Source organism: Canis lupus, chromosome 6 (genome assembly GCF_003254725.2).
Source record: "Canis lupus dingo isolate Sandy chromosome 6, ASM325472v2, whole genome shotgun sequence".
NCBI classification, from domain to species: Eukaryota; Metazoa; Chordata; class Mammalia; order Carnivora; family Canidae; genus Canis; species Canis lupus.
This window is the reverse complement of record NC_064248.1, coordinates 50,062,274-50,083,870: the sequence shown is the minus strand read 5'-3', so window position 1 is coordinate 50,083,870 and position 21,597 is coordinate 50,062,274. Positions and strand designations below refer to the sequence as shown.

The 21,597-nt window shown below is 41.2% G+C and overlaps 1 protein-coding gene and 1 long non-coding RNA gene across 3 annotated transcripts in view; one reads left to right on the top strand and one right to left on the bottom strand.

Annotated features, from left to right (window-relative positions):
- Nucleotides 1–20,676, bottom strand: part of LOC112640790 (uncharacterized) — a 115,904-nt gene extending 95,228 nt beyond the window's left edge. For both annotated transcript variants that reach the window (XR_007411424.1, XR_003124233.3), the window contains exon 1: nucleotides 7,966–20,676. This is a non-coding gene — a long non-coding RNA (uncharacterized LOC112640790). The remainder of the gene's footprint in view (nucleotides 1–7,965) is intronic.
- Nucleotides 7,301–21,597, top strand: part of PALMD (palmdelphin) — a 49,893-nt gene continuing 35,596 nt past the window's right edge. Inside the window, exon 1 of the mRNA XM_025417532.3 lies at nucleotides 7,301–7,811. Within this exon, the coding sequence (XP_025273317.1) occupies nucleotides 7,767–7,811 (45 nt within the window). The 5' untranslated portion in view covers nucleotides 7,301–7,766. The remainder of the gene's footprint in view (nucleotides 7,812–21,597) is intronic.

Below are 21,597 nucleotides of genomic sequence, written 5' to 3'. Positions count from 1 at the left end.
AGCTTCCAATTAGTAATGACACTGCTCTACAATTCCATATCCAATTTCCAAACCTGCATTCCTGGGATGGCCAAACTGTTCTTTGAAACCTCTTAGGAAATACAGGTGTTTGAAATCTGACAATTACAACCAGAAATATCTATGTCTAAATTTGGAAGTCTAGTTGAACTATGAGTCAATGGCTTCTTTTTGGGGAGGAGCCCCTCAATGATCAGTTTCAACTTCTCTCTTTGCATTTATGATCCCAATACAGATAAAAGGGTGTTCATCTTGCTATACCAACAAAAACTGACATTCAAACTGATGGAGGAAGCAAAAGAAAATATAGACAGAGGAAGCAAAAAGAAAATATAAATGTTTCATTACACTGAAGGAACCCCACTCAGTATTTCTTTGTGCAAATCTAGGGCAAAAGTGTTCAAGTACTCAAATGCTACAACTTAAAATCAGGTACTCTTTAAATTAAGACCATAAAATTGAAGAGAAAAAGAAAAAAGTTTTTCAAAGCAAAAAAGTGAAGAAAGCTCAAACTTTTCAAGTCCAAAAGGCAGCAGAGTCCCCACAGATGCACACTGGACCAGTCAGACATCCAGTTTTGTATGAGCTATCACACATTATGGACACCTTTCAAGATAGTTTTGACTTCGGGAACATTTCTTGACCCAAATATTTTAAACATCACACTGAATCCACTGGCTAAGAGTGAAAGCATCAAGTGAGGGAACACCATGGGACAGCATTTTTTTAAATGCCCCAACCTGAAAACAATGCTGAGGGAAGGGCTGCTTCCTTACTCGGCTAACAAAGGAAGGAAAGTGAATGAGGCCAGCGGTCCTCACCAAAGGCTCTGACTCAAAACAACATTTAAAGTTCAATCTAAATGATCCTGTTCATCCCCTCTGTGGTACACACTGCACAAAGGCATTAGTACCACAAGGTTTAGACATGTGAGTGGTAAATTGGCAGAGAACTCATTGTGCTGGGGAGTCTACCATCCTTGATCTTGGTGGGATGATAATTACAGACTGTATAGTCTCTTGTTTTTCTCTGGTTGAAAGCGATGCTAATACCTGGCATGATACCAATCATTTTCAGGTCCATTTGTAAATTAAGGCAGAGAAAACTAAAAGGTCCCAAATATACTAAATATTAACCTCATGTTATGGGCACATGAGAGGAGAATAAATCACAAAACCATTTCCTTGTGTTTGATGGGGGCTGGGGGGATTATTTTGCTACATATGTTTGGTTTGCTAATAGGTTTTTTTTTTAATCCATGGCTATTTTTGATAGGCTACTAGGTAACTTGAAGCCATGTTCAGAAAACAGCTGCCCCCTTCATCCTCAAAAGTCCAACAATTGGACAAGTTAAATATTCTTTCCACTAAATCAGTTGTTTGAACTTTAGGAGACTCAACCTGAAAGAGCTGTACAATGTTCAAAGAGAAAGCAACATACTTAATTGCACACTCTTCTACCATCTGTTGGTAGAATTTTTTTTTTTTACTGATATACCTCTGCAATACTTCACTTACAGAAAAGTCATACTGTAATCTTTAGACAAATTCCCAAGGAAAAATGGCTATAGACTATGTCCAGTCTTAAAAAAATCAATTCCACAAATCATCAAAATGATCAAATTTGCATGTCATGCGTGATGTACTATTCTAGGTATGTAAAGACATATGTGGTTAAACCTCATGCTATGGGGTCTTTCACAACTAAGGAAAAATAGAGGTAGGATGATACAGTTGACTGAGACGAACCTTTGGGACTAGCCAGTCTTTGAATTAAATCCTGGTTTCACTGCTTACTGGATACCCAACCCTTGATAGGTTACCTAATCTTTTTGAGCGCTGGTTTCCAAATCCATTAGGGAGGCCTATAAAGCACCTGACACAAATGAACAATCAAACAGAAGGTCATAATAATAATCACTTGACAATTATTTGTTGAGTGTTCACTAGGTACCAGGACTGTTCTAAGCACTTCGAACACAGGCAGAACTTTCACTATCTAGAAATTTACACTCTAGTGAAACAGTAAACAAACACACAAAAAGAGTGCAATTTATAGTATTGCAGAAGATGGTAAGACCCATGGCAACAAATAAAACAAGGTGAGGGAAACTGGTAAAATCAGAGCGTGGTTATCTATAGTGTGGTCAAGGGAGGCCTCACTGGGAAGGTGATATCTTCCCAAAGACCTGAAAAAGGGGAGACCATGAGCCAGACAGTTAATCTGGGGAAGTGAGTTTCAGTCGAAGTAACAGCCTAAGACCATAGGGACAAGTAGACTCCTTACTGAGGAGAAAACCCCACATGGATCTTGACATGGGGCTCCATCCCAGGACCCTGGGATTATGACCTGAGCTAAAGGCAGACGCTTAAGCAGCTGAGCCACCCAGGTGCCCCTCTCTGTGGTTTTCAATCCAAAATCTCTAATCTAAGCTTCCCTTTTGTACTTAATTTGGAACCTACAACTTCTCATTCTTCTTTCCAATTTAATGCTCACTAAAATCTTTTTTGGCTTCCTCCCTTTTAATCATTCCTATTGCTGTCACTTCGGGGTTTTTAAATATTTAAATTAGCACCATAGGTACTATTCCCCTCACTTTGTCCTATGTCGTGGCCTCTGGATTCAGAACTTCTGAAAGACAGACAGAAACCTGGGGATTTATCTCTTCAGAGCACTGGCAAAGTTTTAGACTCTTTCCACAGGCACTCATGTTTCTTGTCTCGTACCTTCCTACCTAATCTTTCCTTCTTCCTATATGTTCTGAAGAGTCAACAGTTTAATTTCCCTAAAATATGAATTGGATCTTTCGTCTCCCACTCCCCCTCTCCATTTTCCCTGAACATCAAATTCTATGTATGAATGTGTATTTCCATCTCTCTCTCTAATTCCTCATTTGCCCCACGTAAGATCATCTCCTTTCTGATCCTCTATCACATTATGTTTCCCTCCTTCTCACACTTTCTCACACTTAGAAATGGCTTTTAGATTCTGCTTTCTCCCAGCAGTGGCTTTCCTGCAACTCACGTTCATCTTTATCTTCTTCAACTCATGTCACATTTACTGCTTGTGCCCCACACTACCACTACTCACTAGACTATACTCTGGTGGTTCCAAACAATGCCACAGGTAGCACTTTGTTTAATCATAATACGAGGACAGCCGATTTACTATTCTTCGTCCCTTACCTGTTTCTAGTATATGTCTTACATCTCCAACCAGATAGTGAATTCATTTTAAGAAAGGGCACTGGCTCAGAATCTGTTATATCCCTTAACTCCTAACATAAGGTCAGGCCATCGATTTTAACTTCTAACCCTTGCCATCCTCATATACGGTGGCTGGCAAACAAAGTCTTCTGGTAAAATTAGTTTGACAAGAGATCTGGGAGCAGACACGTTCTATTGCATATCTGAATTTGGTCACGAATATATATGTAGTTAACAATTAATAATAACATAGATTATGCTGCATTGTGAACTACGGTTCTAGATATTTTGTGATCCTGCTGACTTTTAAGAGATATATTTTATAAATCTAGCTGAGGCTTCTTTCCTGAACTCCAAACTCATATATCCAACTTGTCCTCGACATCACCATGTGATAACTAATGAATTTGTCCAAAACTGAGCTCTTGGTATCTGCCCTCTCTGTCAAAATAAAACTATTTCACCACTTCCCTATCTTAGTTGATGGCAAATTCCATTTGCTCAGGCCAAGAGTCATAGAGTTATCATGAATCTTCTCTTTCTCTCAAACTCCTTATCCAACGTCAGGAAATCCTGTTGGTTCCACTTTAAAATATATCCACAGTTCAACCAATTCCCAATACCCTCATGGCTATCACATTGGTTCAAGCTATCATTTCTCAACTGGATTCCAGCAATAGCATCCTACCAAGTCTCCCTACTTCCATCCTTACAAAACATGCTGGGTCACACCACTTCTTTGCTCAAAATATCTCAACGGCTTCTCACCCTACACAGAATAAAAACAAAGTCCTTACAGTGTTCTGTAAGACCCTACAAGGATTGAGACCTGTTGCATTTTCAACCACCTCTGTTATCATTCCCTGCAGCACCTCCTGTCAAACCACAGTGGCCTTGTTCCTAAAACATGCCAGATAAAGTTCACCTTAGGGCATTTGCGCAGACTTTCCCTGATAATGTTCTTCCCACTGGCATACTCGTGGCTAACCCCCACCCCTCCTTCAAGGCCTTATCTGAATACTCCCTTCTCATTCTAAATTCCAAATTGCAACCTTCCACAAGTTAGCAATCCTAATTCTCCTCCCTTGCTCTATTTTCTTTTCATTGCATTTATCACTGTGGCTGTCATAAAAATGTGCCCCCCAGACATCCAATTGCAAAAGCATAACCAATAAAGGGTCCCAGCTGTTGCACCCTGAAATCCATCCCTGGATTTGCATTAAGACCATGCCTCTCGGGGGCTGCTCCTAACCAATGGGTGAGTATGGCAGAAATGCTCAAACAGGCTCCCTGGGAGACATGGGACCTCTCTGGTAGCTGACTTTGGCTAGAGGATTTTTCCAGGATTTTTATTTATTTGTTTGTGTGTGTGTGTGTGTTTGTTTGTTTGTTTGTTTAAGAGAGAGAGCATGCATGCGGGGGGGGGGGGGGGGGGGGGCGTGCGGGCAGAGGGAGCAAGAGAGAGACTCAAGTAGACTAAGTGCTGAGCATGGAGCCTGTTGTTGCAGGGCTCAGTCTCATGACCCCGAGACCATGGCCTGAGCTGAAACCAAGCATCCGCCGCTTAACTGACTCAGCCACCCAGCACCCTAGCTCCAGGACTTTCTGATGGCCTTGCCAGTCTGCCTTAGGGTGTGCTACAGGTCAGGCTGTTTTCACTCAACTTTCTCTTCATTTATCCCTCACTTGAGCCAGACTTGCACTGCAGTCTGACCACTCTCCCAGACTCCAACTCCAGCCCCCTTTGCCTACCTCCCTCATCTTCTCTCAGGGAGTCATTCTCCTAATAAAATCTAATACTTTTAGCTCATCTTGCCAAGTGTTTCCTCAGAAGACTCCAACTAACAGGATGCCTGGGGGGCTCAGCGGTTGAGCGTCTGCCTTCGGCTCAGGGTGTGATCCTGGGTCCCTCTGGGGGGATCCTGCTTCTCTCTCTGCCTGTGTCTCTGCCTCTCTCTGTGTGCCTCTCATGAATAAATAAAATCTTAAAAAAAAGAAGAAGAAGACTCCAACTAACTTAATCATCTTCTTACATATTCTACTTTGTTTGCTACTTATGTTTATATTTCATTGCCTACCTGAAGAGAAATTCCAGAGAGCGGGAATTGTGCTCATCCTTGTATCCCAAACACCTAGCACCATGTGTGACATAAGTACCCAAAAGACATGTGCAGAAAAAATAACTAACAAATGCTTTTTAAATATTAGCAACTATTAGTATTATCAATTAAATAAATGAATAAAGACATGATGATACCAATCAGTTGTCACAACTCTGCTCCCTGCTAAATTCCCTGGTCTTCTTATTTTATCCAAACCTACCCTACACTAGAAAACCTTTGGGTTTTCCCATAGCAGAAATGAGATCTGAGTGGTAAATTGTTTTTAGGAAAAGATCCAGACCAATAATTGGATAAGTGCCCATGTGTTCTGGGCTGCAAATCTGCAATTCTGACTGAGATATTTATCACTACCGCTCTCTTGTATTTAATTTCAGCCAGGACCTCCATACACAAAATCAAAAATTTTGAAGGTTTGATTTTTTTAAGCTTACATACCCATCCAATAACAACCAAACTTGGCCCATGCCTAATCAATCCTCCAAGTCTTTAGTTTCCCAAACCGTCTCCTTTGAGTATGTGTATGAACAAGGACAAACTACTCCCAAGTATGATTTCAGGCTCTTGAAACGTGGGTTTCACTCTGTGGTTGTGTAGCTCCACGTGACAACATGGAAAAATCTTTTCTCTCTAGGGCCACTAAGTTACTCTAGGGATTCCCAAGGAATTCTGTCAAAAGGGTGTGCATCCAGATGTAAGCGTTCTGGGAGCTAGAGAGAAGAGGAGGCTGGGGTTCCTACTCTTTCTCACAAAGACTGACACAACCCTTCAGCCTGTGTCTTCCGTTGCACCATTTCCTGGGTAGGCATCGATGAATGGCTATTGTAAAGTCAGTCCGCCAATCCTGGGTTTGCCATTATTAGCTATGTGGCAAATTACAGCTCTGAGCCTCAGTTTCCTCATTTGTAAAATGAGGATAATAGCATCTATCTTCCAGCACCCTGTACCATAAATAGTATGTGAAGCATTTGTCTGTAGACAGTACTCAACAAATATTAGCCATTATTATTATGATCAACAATGCGAAGGAAATTAAACCATCTGGTCACTGTTTGGCTTCTCCTTTTAACCCGTTCAGCTGAATGCTGATTGGAAGGCACTCGATAGCAGCCAAACACATAAGGACAGGATAGATGGTAACTATGGTTTACTACATCAAAATTTAATCCAAGAAATCATGGAGGAAAGAAAACAAAATCAAGTGTAAAGCCTCCAGCCTCTGCTAAGAGTCTCACTGGGCTTGACTTTCTTTTTCTAAAGGGCAAGGGAACACCCACACGGTGTCAGGCTGCAGGAGTCCCAGAATGTCTGCTCACACTTTCAAAGGCCCGCTCCTTTCTCTCGCACAACTGGTGAGGTCAAAGTGGGCACCTCCTGAAAGCCCAGGGTGGCTTTTCTGAATGAGGTCCAAGAAAGAGCGGCGCCCCGGGCAAATCCCAGCCAAGAAACAACCGACGGTGGTCCCTGTGGCTTAAAGCACACTGAGCCCTGCTGGGGGTGGAGGGGGGCGGAGAAGAGGAGGGAGGAGAGGAGGGGGGAGAGGAAGGGGAGAGGAGGGGGGAGAGGAGGGGGGAGAGGAGGGGGAGAGGAAGGGGGGAGAGGAGGAGGGAGAGGAGGGGGGAGAGGAGGGGGGAGAGGAGGGCGGAGAGGTGGGGGGAGAGGAAGGGGGAGAGGAAGGGGAAGAGGACGGGGGAGAGGAGGGCGGAGAGGTGGGGGGAGAGGAAGGGGGAAGAGGAGGGGGGAGAGGAGGGGGGAGAGGAGGGGAGAGAGGAGGGGGGGAGAGGAGTGCACCAGAAAGTGACAATCTTGTAAAAGGGGCGGGGAGAGAGGAGGGGGGAGAGGAAGGGGGAGAGGAAGGGGAGAGGAGGGCGGGGGGGGGGGGGGAGAGGAGGGCGGGGGACAGAGGAGGGGAAGAGGGCGGGGGGAGAGGAGGGGAGAGGAGGGCGGGGAGGGGGGGGCAGCGGCGGGTTCACCGCGGCGGTGGCTCCCTGACCCTGAAGACCGCAGCGCTGGAACCGCGGCGCGGGCGCGGGCGGGGGCCGGGAGCGGGGCGGGGCGGGGCGGGCGCGGACCACCTGATGTCCGCTCACCTCCCGACGAGGCTCTGAACTCGCCGCAGAGTCTCGGATCCGCGGCCGGCGGGCTGCGGGGGGTGCAGCTGGGGCGGGCGCCGGGGAGCTCGGCGCAGGCCCCCGGACACCAACGAGCGGGCGAGGCCGGGGCCGGGGGCGCACCCCCCCGCCCCGAGCGGCCCCGAAGCAGCGGCGGCCGCGCACCGCCCCAGTCGCCGCCCCGCGCTCGCGCTCGCGCTGCAGGTGCCGCCGCCGCCCCCGCCCCCGCCCGCCCGCCCGCGGCACCTCGGGGCCCGGCCTCCTCGCGGAGCTTCTGCTGCGCCGCCGCCTCGGACGCCCGACGCGCCGCAATGGACGAGGCCGCGCTGGTGAGGGAGAGGCTCCAGGCCATCACGGTAAGCGCGGCCCCGCCCGGCTGCTCGGGGCTGCCGCGGACCCCGCGGGGAGCCGCGCCCCGACCCCCGCGCCCCGCGCCCCCCGCGCCCCGCGCCCCGCCCGAGCGAGCCCACGTCTGAAGGGGCACCGGGGGGGGGGGTCGCTGTCACCCACCTTCTCGGCCCCAGAGTGCAGGGCTCTTCCTTCAGCTGGTCTTTGCCGGGCGGGGAGACGAAAAACCAGATCCTGGACTTAGAAACTTTTTAAAACCGTGAATAATGCACCAGAAAGTGACAGTCTTGTAAAAGGGGCGGGCGCGGCGGGGGGGGGGGGCTGAGAAGAAATGAAACAACTAGAAACTTTTTATTGGCAGCGGGGCGGTAGGCTCCGGGGAGCTCACAGATCAGAATGAACGTGGTGGTACTTAGACTAAGCATCAAGCAAGACAAAAGTAGCTGAAAGCACGTATCAGATTAATTCTTAGATATCGGTTTTCAGCAGAGTCATAAACTGAGTAAGATCCCGATGAAGGAACGCGGTGCATGCGATGCGATGGATTTGGGAAAATATCTCGTTAATGCCGGGAAGGAAAAGAGTGCATTTTTTTTTTTTTAAATGTTTGTTCCGGGAAAGAATCAAGGCAAGAAATAAACTACTTTCCTTAAGTGACCCAGCTTTTTTTTTTTTTTTAATTTTCTAAAATCCTGTATTTGGCAGTAACCTGGAAGTCTGTGGCACAGTCATTTACGATTAGCTACAATTTGTGAAATGATTTTTTAAAAACTTGGAAATCCGCATCCCAGTTTCTCAGTATTTTCTGCCACTGACATTAGCTGTCAGGAAGAAATGAGGACTTTTTAAAAACGGATGCTAAATCAGGGTGGGTAGGAGGATTTTATTCTCTGCTCTTCTAATTCCCCCAGCATAAATAATAATGCTAATCCAAATTTAGAATTTTGACTAAATGGATACAATGCCTTTAGTTCCACCCAGAAAGGATTCAATAAGTTGAAACATTTTCTCAGCCAATAGTAAGGAACCAGAGGCCAGAAGTCCATCAATAAAGGCTGGCACTTTTCCATAAGACAATGCTTTTGAAATGTCTAACTTCTAACTAGTACATTTTCCTGTCTTCAGAAAACTCTGCTTTGGACTATTGTTTGTTTTGTGTTGTTCTTTTCTCTTTTTCTTTTTCTTTCTTTTTCTTTTTCTTTCTTTTTTTTTTTTTTTTTTTTTTTTGGTCTTTAAACTCAGCCACCGTTTCAGCTGTCAGGCTTTAAGGGACAGGAACTGGGCTCTGCTCTGTTGTTTTTGGCATGGGCCTTTTGCATTACAGCTGTTGTTTAAAGGTTACTTTATTACACTGTGTGAGTTGTGTGGGCACAGGCCGGACCTTTGCTTCTACCTCCTAATTTACTAAACTAAGTCATGTAGCTGGTAAAATACACAACAAGCACCCCTTCTCCATTTTCCTTCTGGAAATTGTAGCACACACTTATTAAAGCCCTCATTAGCTCCAGGGCACCTTATAACTACTACTGAGCCCGCACAAGGTCTAAAGCTATGACTGCATGCAGTTACTCAGGAAGCCTAGGAGTTTTCGCAGAGGGTTCCAGATGCAAATAGAGGTAGAACAAGAGGCATATGACACCTTACAAGCAGGCAGGAGAGTAAGGTTCCTGAATATACTGGGGTATGCTTTTTCTGATGATTAACACACATACACACACACACACACACACACACACACACACACACCTACTGTTTGAATTATTCCATTAGCCTGAACATATCCCATTAGAAGGAATTAAGCAAATCTCCAAAATAAGATCACAAAGTAATTCTCTCTTGGAAGTAGTATGTTTCTATGAAGATTACTGGAGGGGGGGGGGGGGAATGGGAAAAAAGTTTATGGGAATAAATTTACACTGGCCTCCACCTCACCAGGCTAAGCCCAATCACATTTGTCACAACCTAGAGGGGAAAATGGATCAGTGGTGTGTCCATGGAAACAACACATCCACTCATCTGCTAGACACCCCGGGAGATGCCAGCTTTCTCCACCCTTGCTTTACCAGGAAGCTACCTCACCCCTTCCTATCTCCCCTGAGAAAATGAAAACAGACAGTATCCAGAGAATTCGCTGGGACTGTTTCATTTGGGAAGTACTAAAAATCTTCAAAATCTCTGACCTAAACTAAAACTCAGCCACAGTCTTCTCATTTTGACTGTTTTCCTCCTATTTCCTTACACTGAAACAATGTTTGTATAGTTCAGAAACAAAATCATTACTTTTTCAGTGTACCCAAACACAGCAAAACAAACTTCTTACACTCCCAGATCTATTTGATTTTTATATTAAAATGTGCTCCTCCATTTCCTGATCTTCACCTTCATATTTATATTACCTGGTTTTGAGTGTCCAAGCAGTCATTATTTCCATTGCAAGGAGTCAAAAAAACAAATATCTGTCTGTGTCTATAACTTGACAGAACCAAGTACCGGTCTTTTCCAAAGACAATGCTTTTGAAACGTATAACTTCTAATTATGACCTGTTTCTCTAAAAAAATAGATTAAACCCAACAAGGAGATGCAATGTGGCATTTAGGCTCTCAGACTGAAAACTAATACTGTAATTGTGTCATTCATTTCTCACATCACTAAATTGAATGTTATATTGTCAGAAGTCTTCCCAAAGAGTCAAAGAGAATAAAGAAAAAAATTATGAAAGTACACAGAAATGATTATTTAAAAGACAGTATATCAGTTTGGGTACACCAAATATGGATTCTGTTTTGTACACTTATTCTCACGTTTTCCTTTTATTACCTTATCCAAGTACCAGCTCTTCCTTCACTGAATTAATCGTCGAAGTATCTCTTAGCCAAAGAGTTCAGTTTTCAGCTGTTACTCAAAAACAGGGCTGCTTCAAGTTGACTAGATGAAAAGTATCTTGAGACTCTTTTCGAATTAGTACATATTTTAATGAATAGTTGTTTTTTAAAGATTTTATTTATTTACTCATGAGAGAGAGAGAGAAGCAGAGACCCAGGCAGAGGGAGAAGCAGGCTCCATGCGCGGAGCCCGAGGTGAGGCTCGATCCCTGGTCTCCAGGCTCACGCCCTGGGCCAAAGGCAGCGCTAAACCACTGAGCCACCTGGGCTGCCCGAATAGTCAGTTTTTATACAAAAGAAGAGCTATTAAAGTAGACTGGTAATTTGAAATTCACTTTTAATGTTACTGGAATATATGACACCAATATTTCCCACATCCTCAGGAAGAGTGAAATGAAGGACTGACAGTTCTCCCCACAAAACTCTTCTCTAGAAGGAAATTTGGCCCACAGTAAAACCAGTGAAAAGACCAGATGAATTCCCCAAAGAAATAGAAAGATCACTTTAGGATTAGTAATATTCCATAAGCTCTTGACATCCTTCCTCCTCCACGAGGAACACATTATCTTTTCTCGTTTCCCACTATGACCTTAGAAAATACTGTTCCTAATAACATGGGGACATACAGACATAGAAAATTCCTAGACCTTAAACTGGCCAGAGATCATAAAAATACCACTGTTTGGCAGCTGACCCTAGGAGAATTCTGAGAACGAGAATCAATTTTTTCAGAGAACAGACCCAGCTGGGGAGTAAAGGGATAAGAATAAAGGTAACATTTTTATTCCCATCAAGGTTTATCTTTAATTATTAGGAATGTGCGCTATCAACTCATTCCCTCATTCCTTTATTCAATTAATGGTTATTGAGCACCAACCATGTGCCAAGCCTTATATATTTAAATGAAAAGAAGTGAACTAAGAGGAATCAGGAGGAGGCTGGGAGTGGGGGAGGGGGGGTGGATCATAGTGGTGTTGGCAGGATGGACCTCACAGAGAGGGTGACACTTAAGCATAGATGTGAAGGAGGTGAGCTCTGTCAAAATTTAGACAACAGTAATAATCACAACAACAAGCACCTGCCTAGAACTGACTCCCATTTGGAAGAGAGCCATATAAAGTCCTGACACTGGAATCTGAGCAACAGAGCCAGATTTGCCCGCCAAAGCTGCTCGTGACGCAAAATAATAAGGAGCTCTCACATTTCCCGAGATCCACTCCCTATTTCTTTCCACTCCCAAAGAATTTTTTCTAGACTTGTAAACATGGGAATTGGGGAGGCAGCAAATTCTTTGCACAAAACAGAAATCTACCCCATACAAAGACCAATATTCAAACAATGACAAACACACCCAGGTTCTAGTTATTTCTTCAGCATGCGTTGCCTGTCACCACACACTGCACTTCATCTTGTGCCCTTTTTGTCACTATCTGGGATCTTCCAGCCGTTAATAAGACAGTTGATGGCCTCAAGGCAGGATCTGCTATATAACTTATGGGGCCAGTACACAATGAAAATGTGGGGATACTTGTTCAAAAAGCATTCGAAATATCAACATGGCAACAGCACAGCATTAAATGAAGTGCTGGACCCTTTCCAGCGTGGTGCCAAGTATGTCTTCACAGGTCACCTGCCCAGGAGACCAGTCCTGCTTCTGCTTCCAGGCCAGCCGTGATTCATTCTACCGGTACAGACGGGAGAGTGGAAATGAGAGCAAGTAGCCTGGATCTTTACTAATAGTATAACCTCACGTGTGTTTGGATCATTGAATTATTAAGAGTTCTAAGGACTTCTTAAAATAATAATGGCTAGAAGAACACATAAGGCACCACTGTTCCAAAGTACCTCCTGGTTAAGAGAGTTGCAGGAAGAACTTCTAATTTGTCGTGAGAATCTAAAGACATTCACATAACAATGGTACATGGAGGTGTAGGAATCTCCTAAATAAAGAAGTCTTGTGCTAGAATATTCAAACAATAAAGCCTCTGCACAATTTTCCACAGTGCCATACTGAGATTGCATGTTTCTTCCAGCGAGGGAAGGATTTCTTCAAACAAAATGTGCTGTACCACATTTCTTTGCCAAGCATAACAGCCCACCCACAAAGGAGAGCATGTGATGAGGTATAATAATTTTGATAGTTATTAAGGAAACTGCTTTTTGATAACAGGGCGAGGTTTTTCCAGTGTGCCACAGAATGATAATGCTACTTTGCAAAGACCTCTACTGACAAGGATCCCCAGGAACTTTCTAAATATTACCGGATGGTTAAAAAACAAAAGCTGCTTCTTTACAAACCTCTGACTGAAATAAATCAGAGTCTAAGCACTGAAGTCTAATTAGAGTGTAAACAAGTGCAGCATATTTTGGCTAAAACTCAAACAGGGCTTCCACTTCCTCATCTCCAGTCTCAAACTACCTAGCTTCTCTTAAAATACAAATATTTTAACTCATTTCAGCGACAGTGATGGCATGTTGGGAAGAGGCTCCCTAACAACTTACTGCCTCAGCAAGTTCCCTCACTAGGAACCCTGTGGGATGTCTACTCTCCTAAGACACAGTAGGAGCAGTTTGAGTGAGATCTCTATTTACAATTTTTCCATAAAACCCCAGTGACTGAGTGGATTCAGTCAAGCCCTTGAAGACATGGAACCAAGCTCTGAATGGAAATTAAAAAATGGTTCCTGTCCTAAGCACCCAGTTTTCCACGTGTGATTGACGGAAGGGTGTAACATATTAAAATGAGCTACAACTGCTACTCAGAATCAACCTATGCTCACGGGCCTAGAACATAAGGGATATCTCTTATCAAAGAATTCCAAGATTAATAACAATAATACCAGCACCTATTCTTTTTTTAAGATTTCTTATTTATTTATTAATAAATAATATGTGAGAGACACAGAGAGAGAGAGAGGCAGAGACACAGGCAGAGGGAGAAGCAGGCTCCATACAGGGAGCCTGATGTGGGACTTGATTCCAGGGCTCCAGGATCATGCCCTGGGTGGAAGGCGGCGCTAAACTGCTGAACCACAGGGATCCCCCAGCACCTATTCTTACATGACACTTAGGTTTTAAAATTTATATATTATACATAGATAGATGATAGATAAATAGATAGATAGATGATAGATAGATAGATAGATAGATAGATAGATAAAACTTTCACATCCGTATCTCACTTGTCCAAATATCCTATGAGTATTTGCAAAAGCAGATGTCACCATCTCTCTTGTGTAGGTAGGATACCTAAGACCATGAAGTTAAGGGATTAGTTAAATGGCACAACTCAAGTCAATTCTTCTGCTTGTCAGACTCTCTGACCACAGCATCACAGTAAATTCTAAGAAAACATCAAAACCACAAACCTCACCCCATTTAGAACTTCCTCTGTGGTTCACCCTTAATAGAGTTTGAAGTGGAGCAAAGAGAAGAATCTGTGGAAGTTCTGCTTCACTTAACCACATTTTCTAACCCAAACCATTCCTTCAGCCATTACGATCTCCTCTGCTTTCTCCAGTCCCCGGGGAGTAGAGGTGAGAAAAGAAAATGTGATGCCATTTCAGAAGCATTTGTAATTGCTTCAACAGGGCAGCATCATTTCCCAGAGCATACTCTAAGTCTTTACCACCTTCTTCCCATCCACTTCCATTACATGGTCTCCTCCCTCCAGCCAGGATTTCTTAAGGCAGGGACATCACTGCAACTCACACAGCTCCCCAGCACGGAGTTCAACACTAGTTGGGATGGGCACACACACACACACACACACACACACACACACACAAAACCATCATGAGTGAGTAAACAAATGAATACCATCAAGCTGAAAAGATTTTTTTCACTGAAGACCACAACCAAGTTTATCATCACCCCTTGATTATTCAGGGATTTGTTTTGTGTTTGTTCTTTATCCTTGTTTTGTTTTGTCACTATGCATTAGAACAAACAAGAAAGGACAGACAAAAGAATAAACGAGTAGCACACAAACTGAGTTGTATTTTGAGATGTGTCAGAATTTGTCAGGCTAGGAAAGAAGACTACGTTACTGGATAAAGGAGGTTTGGAAAATGTGTGCTTTTTTAATTCACTCCATAAACAGTAGTGATAACCACATCCAATTCCCATAGATTATTTAAGAATTCAGGTTCTGAGAACAAAAATGAAGAAATAATCATAGAACCAAGAGAAAACCTAGAGATTTCCCATTCTAACAGAAGACTACCCACATTCCCATCCTCACTATGCCATGATCCAAAGATGCTCACCCAGCTTCTCCTCCAAGCTTCCAACATCAGGTGTATCCATACCTCCCCCAATACCCTCTTCCATTTGAGAACAGCCATCTGTGTTAAGAGTTGTGATATACCATGCCAGAATCTAGTTTCTTTCAAGTCCCACCCATTCATCATGACTCCAGCCAGTGAAGCCATACGGCTTTATTTTCTTGAATTCAATCACTGCTCATACCACAGGCTCACTCTAGACACTTTGAAATGTCAGTGTCACTCTTAAAATTTGGTGCTCAAAGTGGAACAGAACACTCTGACCCATGCAGAGGGCTTAGTGCTATAACATCAGTTGTTTGGGGAGCTGTATTTCTACTGACAAGCTTGAGAAGGGATGAGGGGTGGTATAAAAAGCATCATTCATAGAGTTATAGAAAATTAAGTTCAATATCAATTCCAACACTGGACCAGCAATGCGACTTGGGGAAATTAACAAACTCTCTGGGCCTCAGCTTCAGTGTTAGAATAAACATTAACTTGAAAACTCAGTAGCCAGATACACAAAAATTTATAGCTTTCTGAAAAAGCAATGATTAGTCAGAAAATGTAATGGGAAAATAACTCATTCCTAATGGCTATAAAGTTTTTTAAAAAACTGTTAAAAGCTAAAAGTATTCCTACTTAGGGAATATGCAGATTTATACAAAAAACTTTTACATTTTTATACCCACTAAGGTAAGGAAATACACAGAATTTATATAATGAAACTACTGAGCAATATATGTGTCTGGGGAAGCACAACATTCCTTGAAGTGAAGCCTGAATACAAAAAAGTTGTCATGCTTTTCCAAATTTATTTTATGTTTAATGCAATTCCAATAAAATCCTCTAAGAAGGCTTTCTTGTTCACTGCTGAGGGCAATGTGAAATTGCTAAACGGGACAATTTGGCAATTGGTAAAAGAAAACTCAAAAATAGTTTTATCCTTTGTCTTAGAATTTCATTAACAAGCAACTTCTACTAAAGAAAAACAAGAGTTGCACTGAAATATGCGTTCCTAAGATGTTCATAACATAGCAAAATCATTTCTTATATTACGAAAATGGATGCAAACTCAGTGCCTAAAAACAGAAATTTAGCTGAGTAAATAAGGGCAATGTGTGTATGTACATATATAATATATATGTATATATTACATGTAATGGAATAATGGGCATCCATTAAAAATAATTTGGAAGACTAATGATATGACATTATATTCATGATATATTTAAAAAATAAGTCAGACTAATATGTAAAAACACACTTCCAATTTTATATGAGCTGTAATATATCATGCAGATATAAATCATATGTAACAGTATTGATCTGTGATTATCTCTGGATAATGATCATTACTATTAGGAGTAACTTAAAATTCTATCAGGATATGTGGTTTTTTGTTTGGTTGGATGTTTGCTTGTTTGGGTTTTTTGTTTGGTGGGGACTAAGATGGATAAGGAATTGCTTAGGTTTTCAATTTCGTTTCTATAGGAATTTAACTAAACAACTCCAAAGTCCAAGTGAAAAAAAAATTACTGCTACTAATTAAGACGTTTTGGGCAAGAGCAATAAAGGAAAACTTGACCAATAAAATGTTCATTTACCTCATCGGCGCATTATCTAAGCTATGTAATATGAGTGCCAAAACCAATAATTAAAGAAACTATGCAGGTTATCCAGAACCAGACCCTAATGTACATAAAAAAGTAGTAAATGATAAAAGTCAGTAAATGATAAAATGAACAGATTTTTACAAAGTAAATCAATAGGAAGGAATTCTTTGATAAAGCTTCAGATTAGCCAAAAATTTAGGAAAAAAATATTAGATCCTTAGTACTTACCATAAACCAAATCAATTTAGCTGGATTATAGAGGCTTTAAAAAAATATTTAGGAAATTGGAAGAAAATATGACTGAACAATTACTGTATCTCAGATGATAAAGATATTAAAAACACCAAGGCAATAGAGAAAAAAACACTTTCAGTACTTCTAAACACAACCTAAATAAAGTTGAAAGACAAATAAGAAAATTATTTGCAACTAACATGACAAACAAAAGGTTACTATTCCTAATTCAAAGAGCTCTTACACATTGATAAGTAATTAATAGATTTTACAGAAAAATGGGTAGACATCACAAACAGGCAATTTAAAAAATAATTGATAAGATAGCTGAGAAAATTATGAATTATATTTGACCACACTAATCTCAGAAATCTCATTAAGACATTAAAATAAGGTACTATTTGCCTTATTGACATTGATAAAGGATCTTTCACTTGCAACATTCATAATCAGTAAGGGTGAGGTGATGGACACTTACGGAGACATAGAAGTTAAAACAGCTTTGCATTGAAGTCTTTTTAGCACTCTCTACTAAGAATTTTTAAAACATCCCTACTCCTACATAACTAACTTCTATGGACCTGTCTTGAAGAAATAATCAGAGGAAAGAGGAAATTTACATATAAGGAACTTCATCACACAACTACTTAGAATAGCAAAAGATTCAAACAGCCTAAGGGACAGGCAAAGAGACTCATTAAGCAAATTACGACGTCCTGAATAAAATTTAATATTTTAATTAATAAGATTTAATAAAATAAATGCTCATGATACAATATTCAGCACAAAAGATGGAACGCAGAACTGAGTGGGGACCCCTCGTGTGGTTTGCACGTGTGTTCATAAAGGGTACACAATATGGTTTGGGTGTACTGAACAAAGAATGGAATAAAATGCACCGAAACATGGACAGTAGTTAATTCTAAAGCAGTGGGAAATCTAAAGAGATTTTATCTTTTTCTTTAAAGTTGTCTGGATTTTTTTAATCCTCTACAATTAACACATTCTACAAACTTCCATAATTTACATTTAGTAAGAAAAAAAAGCAATAATTGGGATCCAGCATTCCTAATAGACAAGGTATTTCAAAATCTTGATTTGGTCATATTTTATTCATTGACTCCTAAAACTAGCTATTCTCTAAAGTTACCTGGAGCAGTTTCTAACAATAAATCTTCCAGCCCACCCTTACTTCACCCTCAAAATTCTGAGTCAGAAAGTTACCTCAATACATTTATGTTTATTTGTTTATGGTTTAATTTTAGTTTTCTCTCTTCTTACAGGGCATTGTTCTTTTTTTAATGTTAAGACAATCACTTTCAACTATTTTTTTTTCCTGTTTGAATTTACACAAATTTCTGAAAGAAAAAAATAAGAAACTTCATCCAAAGCCATGCTAAAACAAAGGTATACTGAATTCCCACGATCTAGATATCTTCATTTCTCAATTTCCTCACCTACCTAGTGGGGATAAACGTGGTCCCTATTTCAGAGACATTGGGGAAAGATTAAATGAGTTGATACATTTCAGCACTTGAATAGTTCCTGACTCACAAAAAGTTCCCAGTAAATGTTAGCTATTGTTGCAACCACCAGAATCTTCATCACCTGCAGATCTAGGAAGATTAAGAGAAAGAAATAAAGGTAGTTTTAAAAGCTTCATTTTTGATCAACGAATGTTATCTCCTAGACATTGTTCGTTTAAATACAACATTGTTTAATAATTCATTCTATGACTGCCAGAGATTAACCAGGAAATTCACCAGTCTTTAAATATTCATGATTCCCCTTAGTTCCTCTTCCAAAAATGGGGGCATTTGCCACTTTCAGGCTTTGGAGAACTTTTCACTCAAGATTCCAAGGTTACTTGACAATAATTTTCTGTTACGTTCAGGCGCTTGGGTGGTTCAGCATGTTGAGCGTGGGACTCTCGATTTGCGCTCAGGTCATGATCTCAGGGTCGTGAGATCGAGCCCCACCTCAAGGCTGGGCGTGGAGGCTGCTTAAGATTCTCTCCCTCCCCTCCCCTCCCCCTCCCTGCTCACTCTCTCTCTAAAAATAATAATGATACTTTTCTGTCATGTCGATAAATTTTTCTACTCTCTGAAATGAAACCCATCAGAATATGAGCAGCTCTGTCTTCAGTGCTCTATTTCCTCTTGTGCTTCAATTTTCTTTTAAACTTACTTGTCCTACCCTCTCCAAGATTAAGGATTATTCTCCTTAGTCAAAAATATGGAAGCAAAATAAAAATGGAATAGTTCTATTTTCATCATGTTGCTATAATACCGCGTATCTCAGTTGTCCAATGATTGCCTTTACCTTTCTGCTCTCAACATAACAAGTATATATAATTATCTATACACTCATGCTTTTTGTGCCCTCCGTGTTTTTCACATGCTTCTCGTCTTGACATCCCCTGAATTTTTTTTTTACCTTTATTTACACTGTTACAGGTAGGTACCACCTGTTTATCTTCATTCTTGGTTTCATGAGCTCATTGGAGAGCTCCCAGTGATACCAAACTATTTGGTTTGGTTTTGCTTATAGTAGTGCTCTTTTCTTCTTACCTGAGATCATCTGTAATTGTGTAGCCATGTTTCCACTTCTAAACTGCCCAGGCTTCGAGGTCTGTCTTCCCTCTTGAAATGCTTGTCCCTTTTCTAAGAATTTTTTTTTTTTTAAGAAGTTTTCAAGAATTTTAGAAACCTAGTTTCAATGAAATCTAGTAAACCTCCAACTATGCCCGGGATTCTTTCCTAGAAATAGTGTGTTAGCACATCCCTTTCTTTCCAGGTTACTGTTATTTGCACATCACCAAGAAGTTCTGTATTGCTGGTAGTACTTAGATACAAATAAGCAGCTGCTTTTACTGTTCTTTGGAGATCTCAAGCAATGAAAATGTCAGCAAAGCTAGTCATGAAATTTTAAGATAAGCTTCTAGCAGAATGAATCTGAAACAATTTGACTAATCGAATTAGCCTAATTCTGTTGCCAAGTTCTATTATAAATAATATCTGATTGACCCCAAAATAAAATGCCATATGGATTCCCTTCCTCTTGTACCCCTTCAATGTAGGTGCTTCATGAAGGATCTGTCCTTAGCTCTCCTCTTTTCATAAACATGTCCGCAGTCATGTTCTAACAGTCTTCTGACTTCAGCCATTCCTTCTGAAACTCACACAACCTTATCTCTAGCTCTGACCCCTCATCTCTCTCCAACCAGTGTTTCACCTGCCCACCAAATAACTCCATCTGGTTGTCCCAAAGACACCTCAAACTTAGTGTGAATCCATAATCTCCCCTACCAAATTCTTTCTTTCTTCTCCTGAATTTCTTGTGTCTCTTGGCAATTCTGCTTTACCTAAGCATAAAAGCCCTGTACTCACATTTGGCCCCTTCCTCTCCCACATACACATCACCAGTTGCCAAGTCCTACCAATTTTAACTCCTTGTATCTCTGACATCCCCACCCTTTGCTACCCCTTGCTCAAGCTCTCTTGGTGTTATGTATGACTCATAGCCTAACTGATCATCCCCCATTCAAGTGTTCCTCCTTCAATGTCTATTACACAGTTAGGCTACATTAAATTTCTTAAAACATGGTTTTAGCTCTATTAATTCTCTCAACACTTTCCCTTGCTTTCCATCCCAATACATAGTAAATTCCAAACCCCTTGTCCTGCCATCCAGAATTTTTTTTATTGAAGACTAATTCTCATCCTGTTTTCCCTATTTTATTTCCCCTACTCGTGTGGCAACTAGGATTCCAGAATCGCTGTTCTAAATAATGTCCCAATTTTCTGCTTCCAGGTTTTTGCTCACATGGAGCCTGTAACTTCAATACCCTTTCTCCCCACTCGCCTGCTCCCCAGCAACTAACATACTCTACTCAAATGCTATGTCAGAGCCTCTCCCACCCACATCAGCTAGATACAACTGCTTCCTATCTCCCCTCAAATCTCAAAGAACTTTCTTTTGTGCCTCAGGAATGACATTTATCACTTTCTTAGACTATATAATTACGAGGATGGTTTTCTTTCTCTATGAGAATGTAAATTTCTTTTTTTTTAAGATTTTATTTATTTATTCATGAGAGACACAGAGAGAGAGAGATAGGCAGAGACACAGGCAGAGGGAGAAGCAGGCTCCATGCAGGGAGCCCGACGCAAGACTCGACCCTGGGTCTCCAAGATCATGCCCTGGGCTGAAGGCGGTGCTAAACCACTGAGCCACCCGGGCTGCCCAAGAATGTAAATTTCTTGATGAAAGTATCTACTTCTGAATAATTTTTAAACATTGCACAACACCTTGAACACAGCATTTGTACATAAGTACCTCAGTGTTGTATAAATTAATCATTAAATGACTCAGTTTCAGTTCTACCTTATTTACAGATTCAAGCATTTAAGAATATTAGATCCTAAAAAAAAGAATATTAGATCCCCGTTAATCCATATCTCTAAAATACGCTCCCAAGTATTGTGCTTATCTTTATCAAGTACGTGATTGCAATAATATCATTGAATCATGAATGGTTACAATAGCTTTCTAGTTGCACAAAATAAATAAACTAATTCCCAACATAATCAAGAAGTAGCCTTATACAGAATTAGAATTCGTGGGTGTCAACTGCTAAAATATTCTAAGTCAGGCAGTTAAATATCTAGGCAACTGTTCATTAAACAGAAGTCTTCCTTAGTTGAACATTAAAGAAGTAAACATCTATATAAGTTATTCATAAGAATTAATTAATAAGTATCTGATGTGCCAGGTTATAACAGATGTCTATG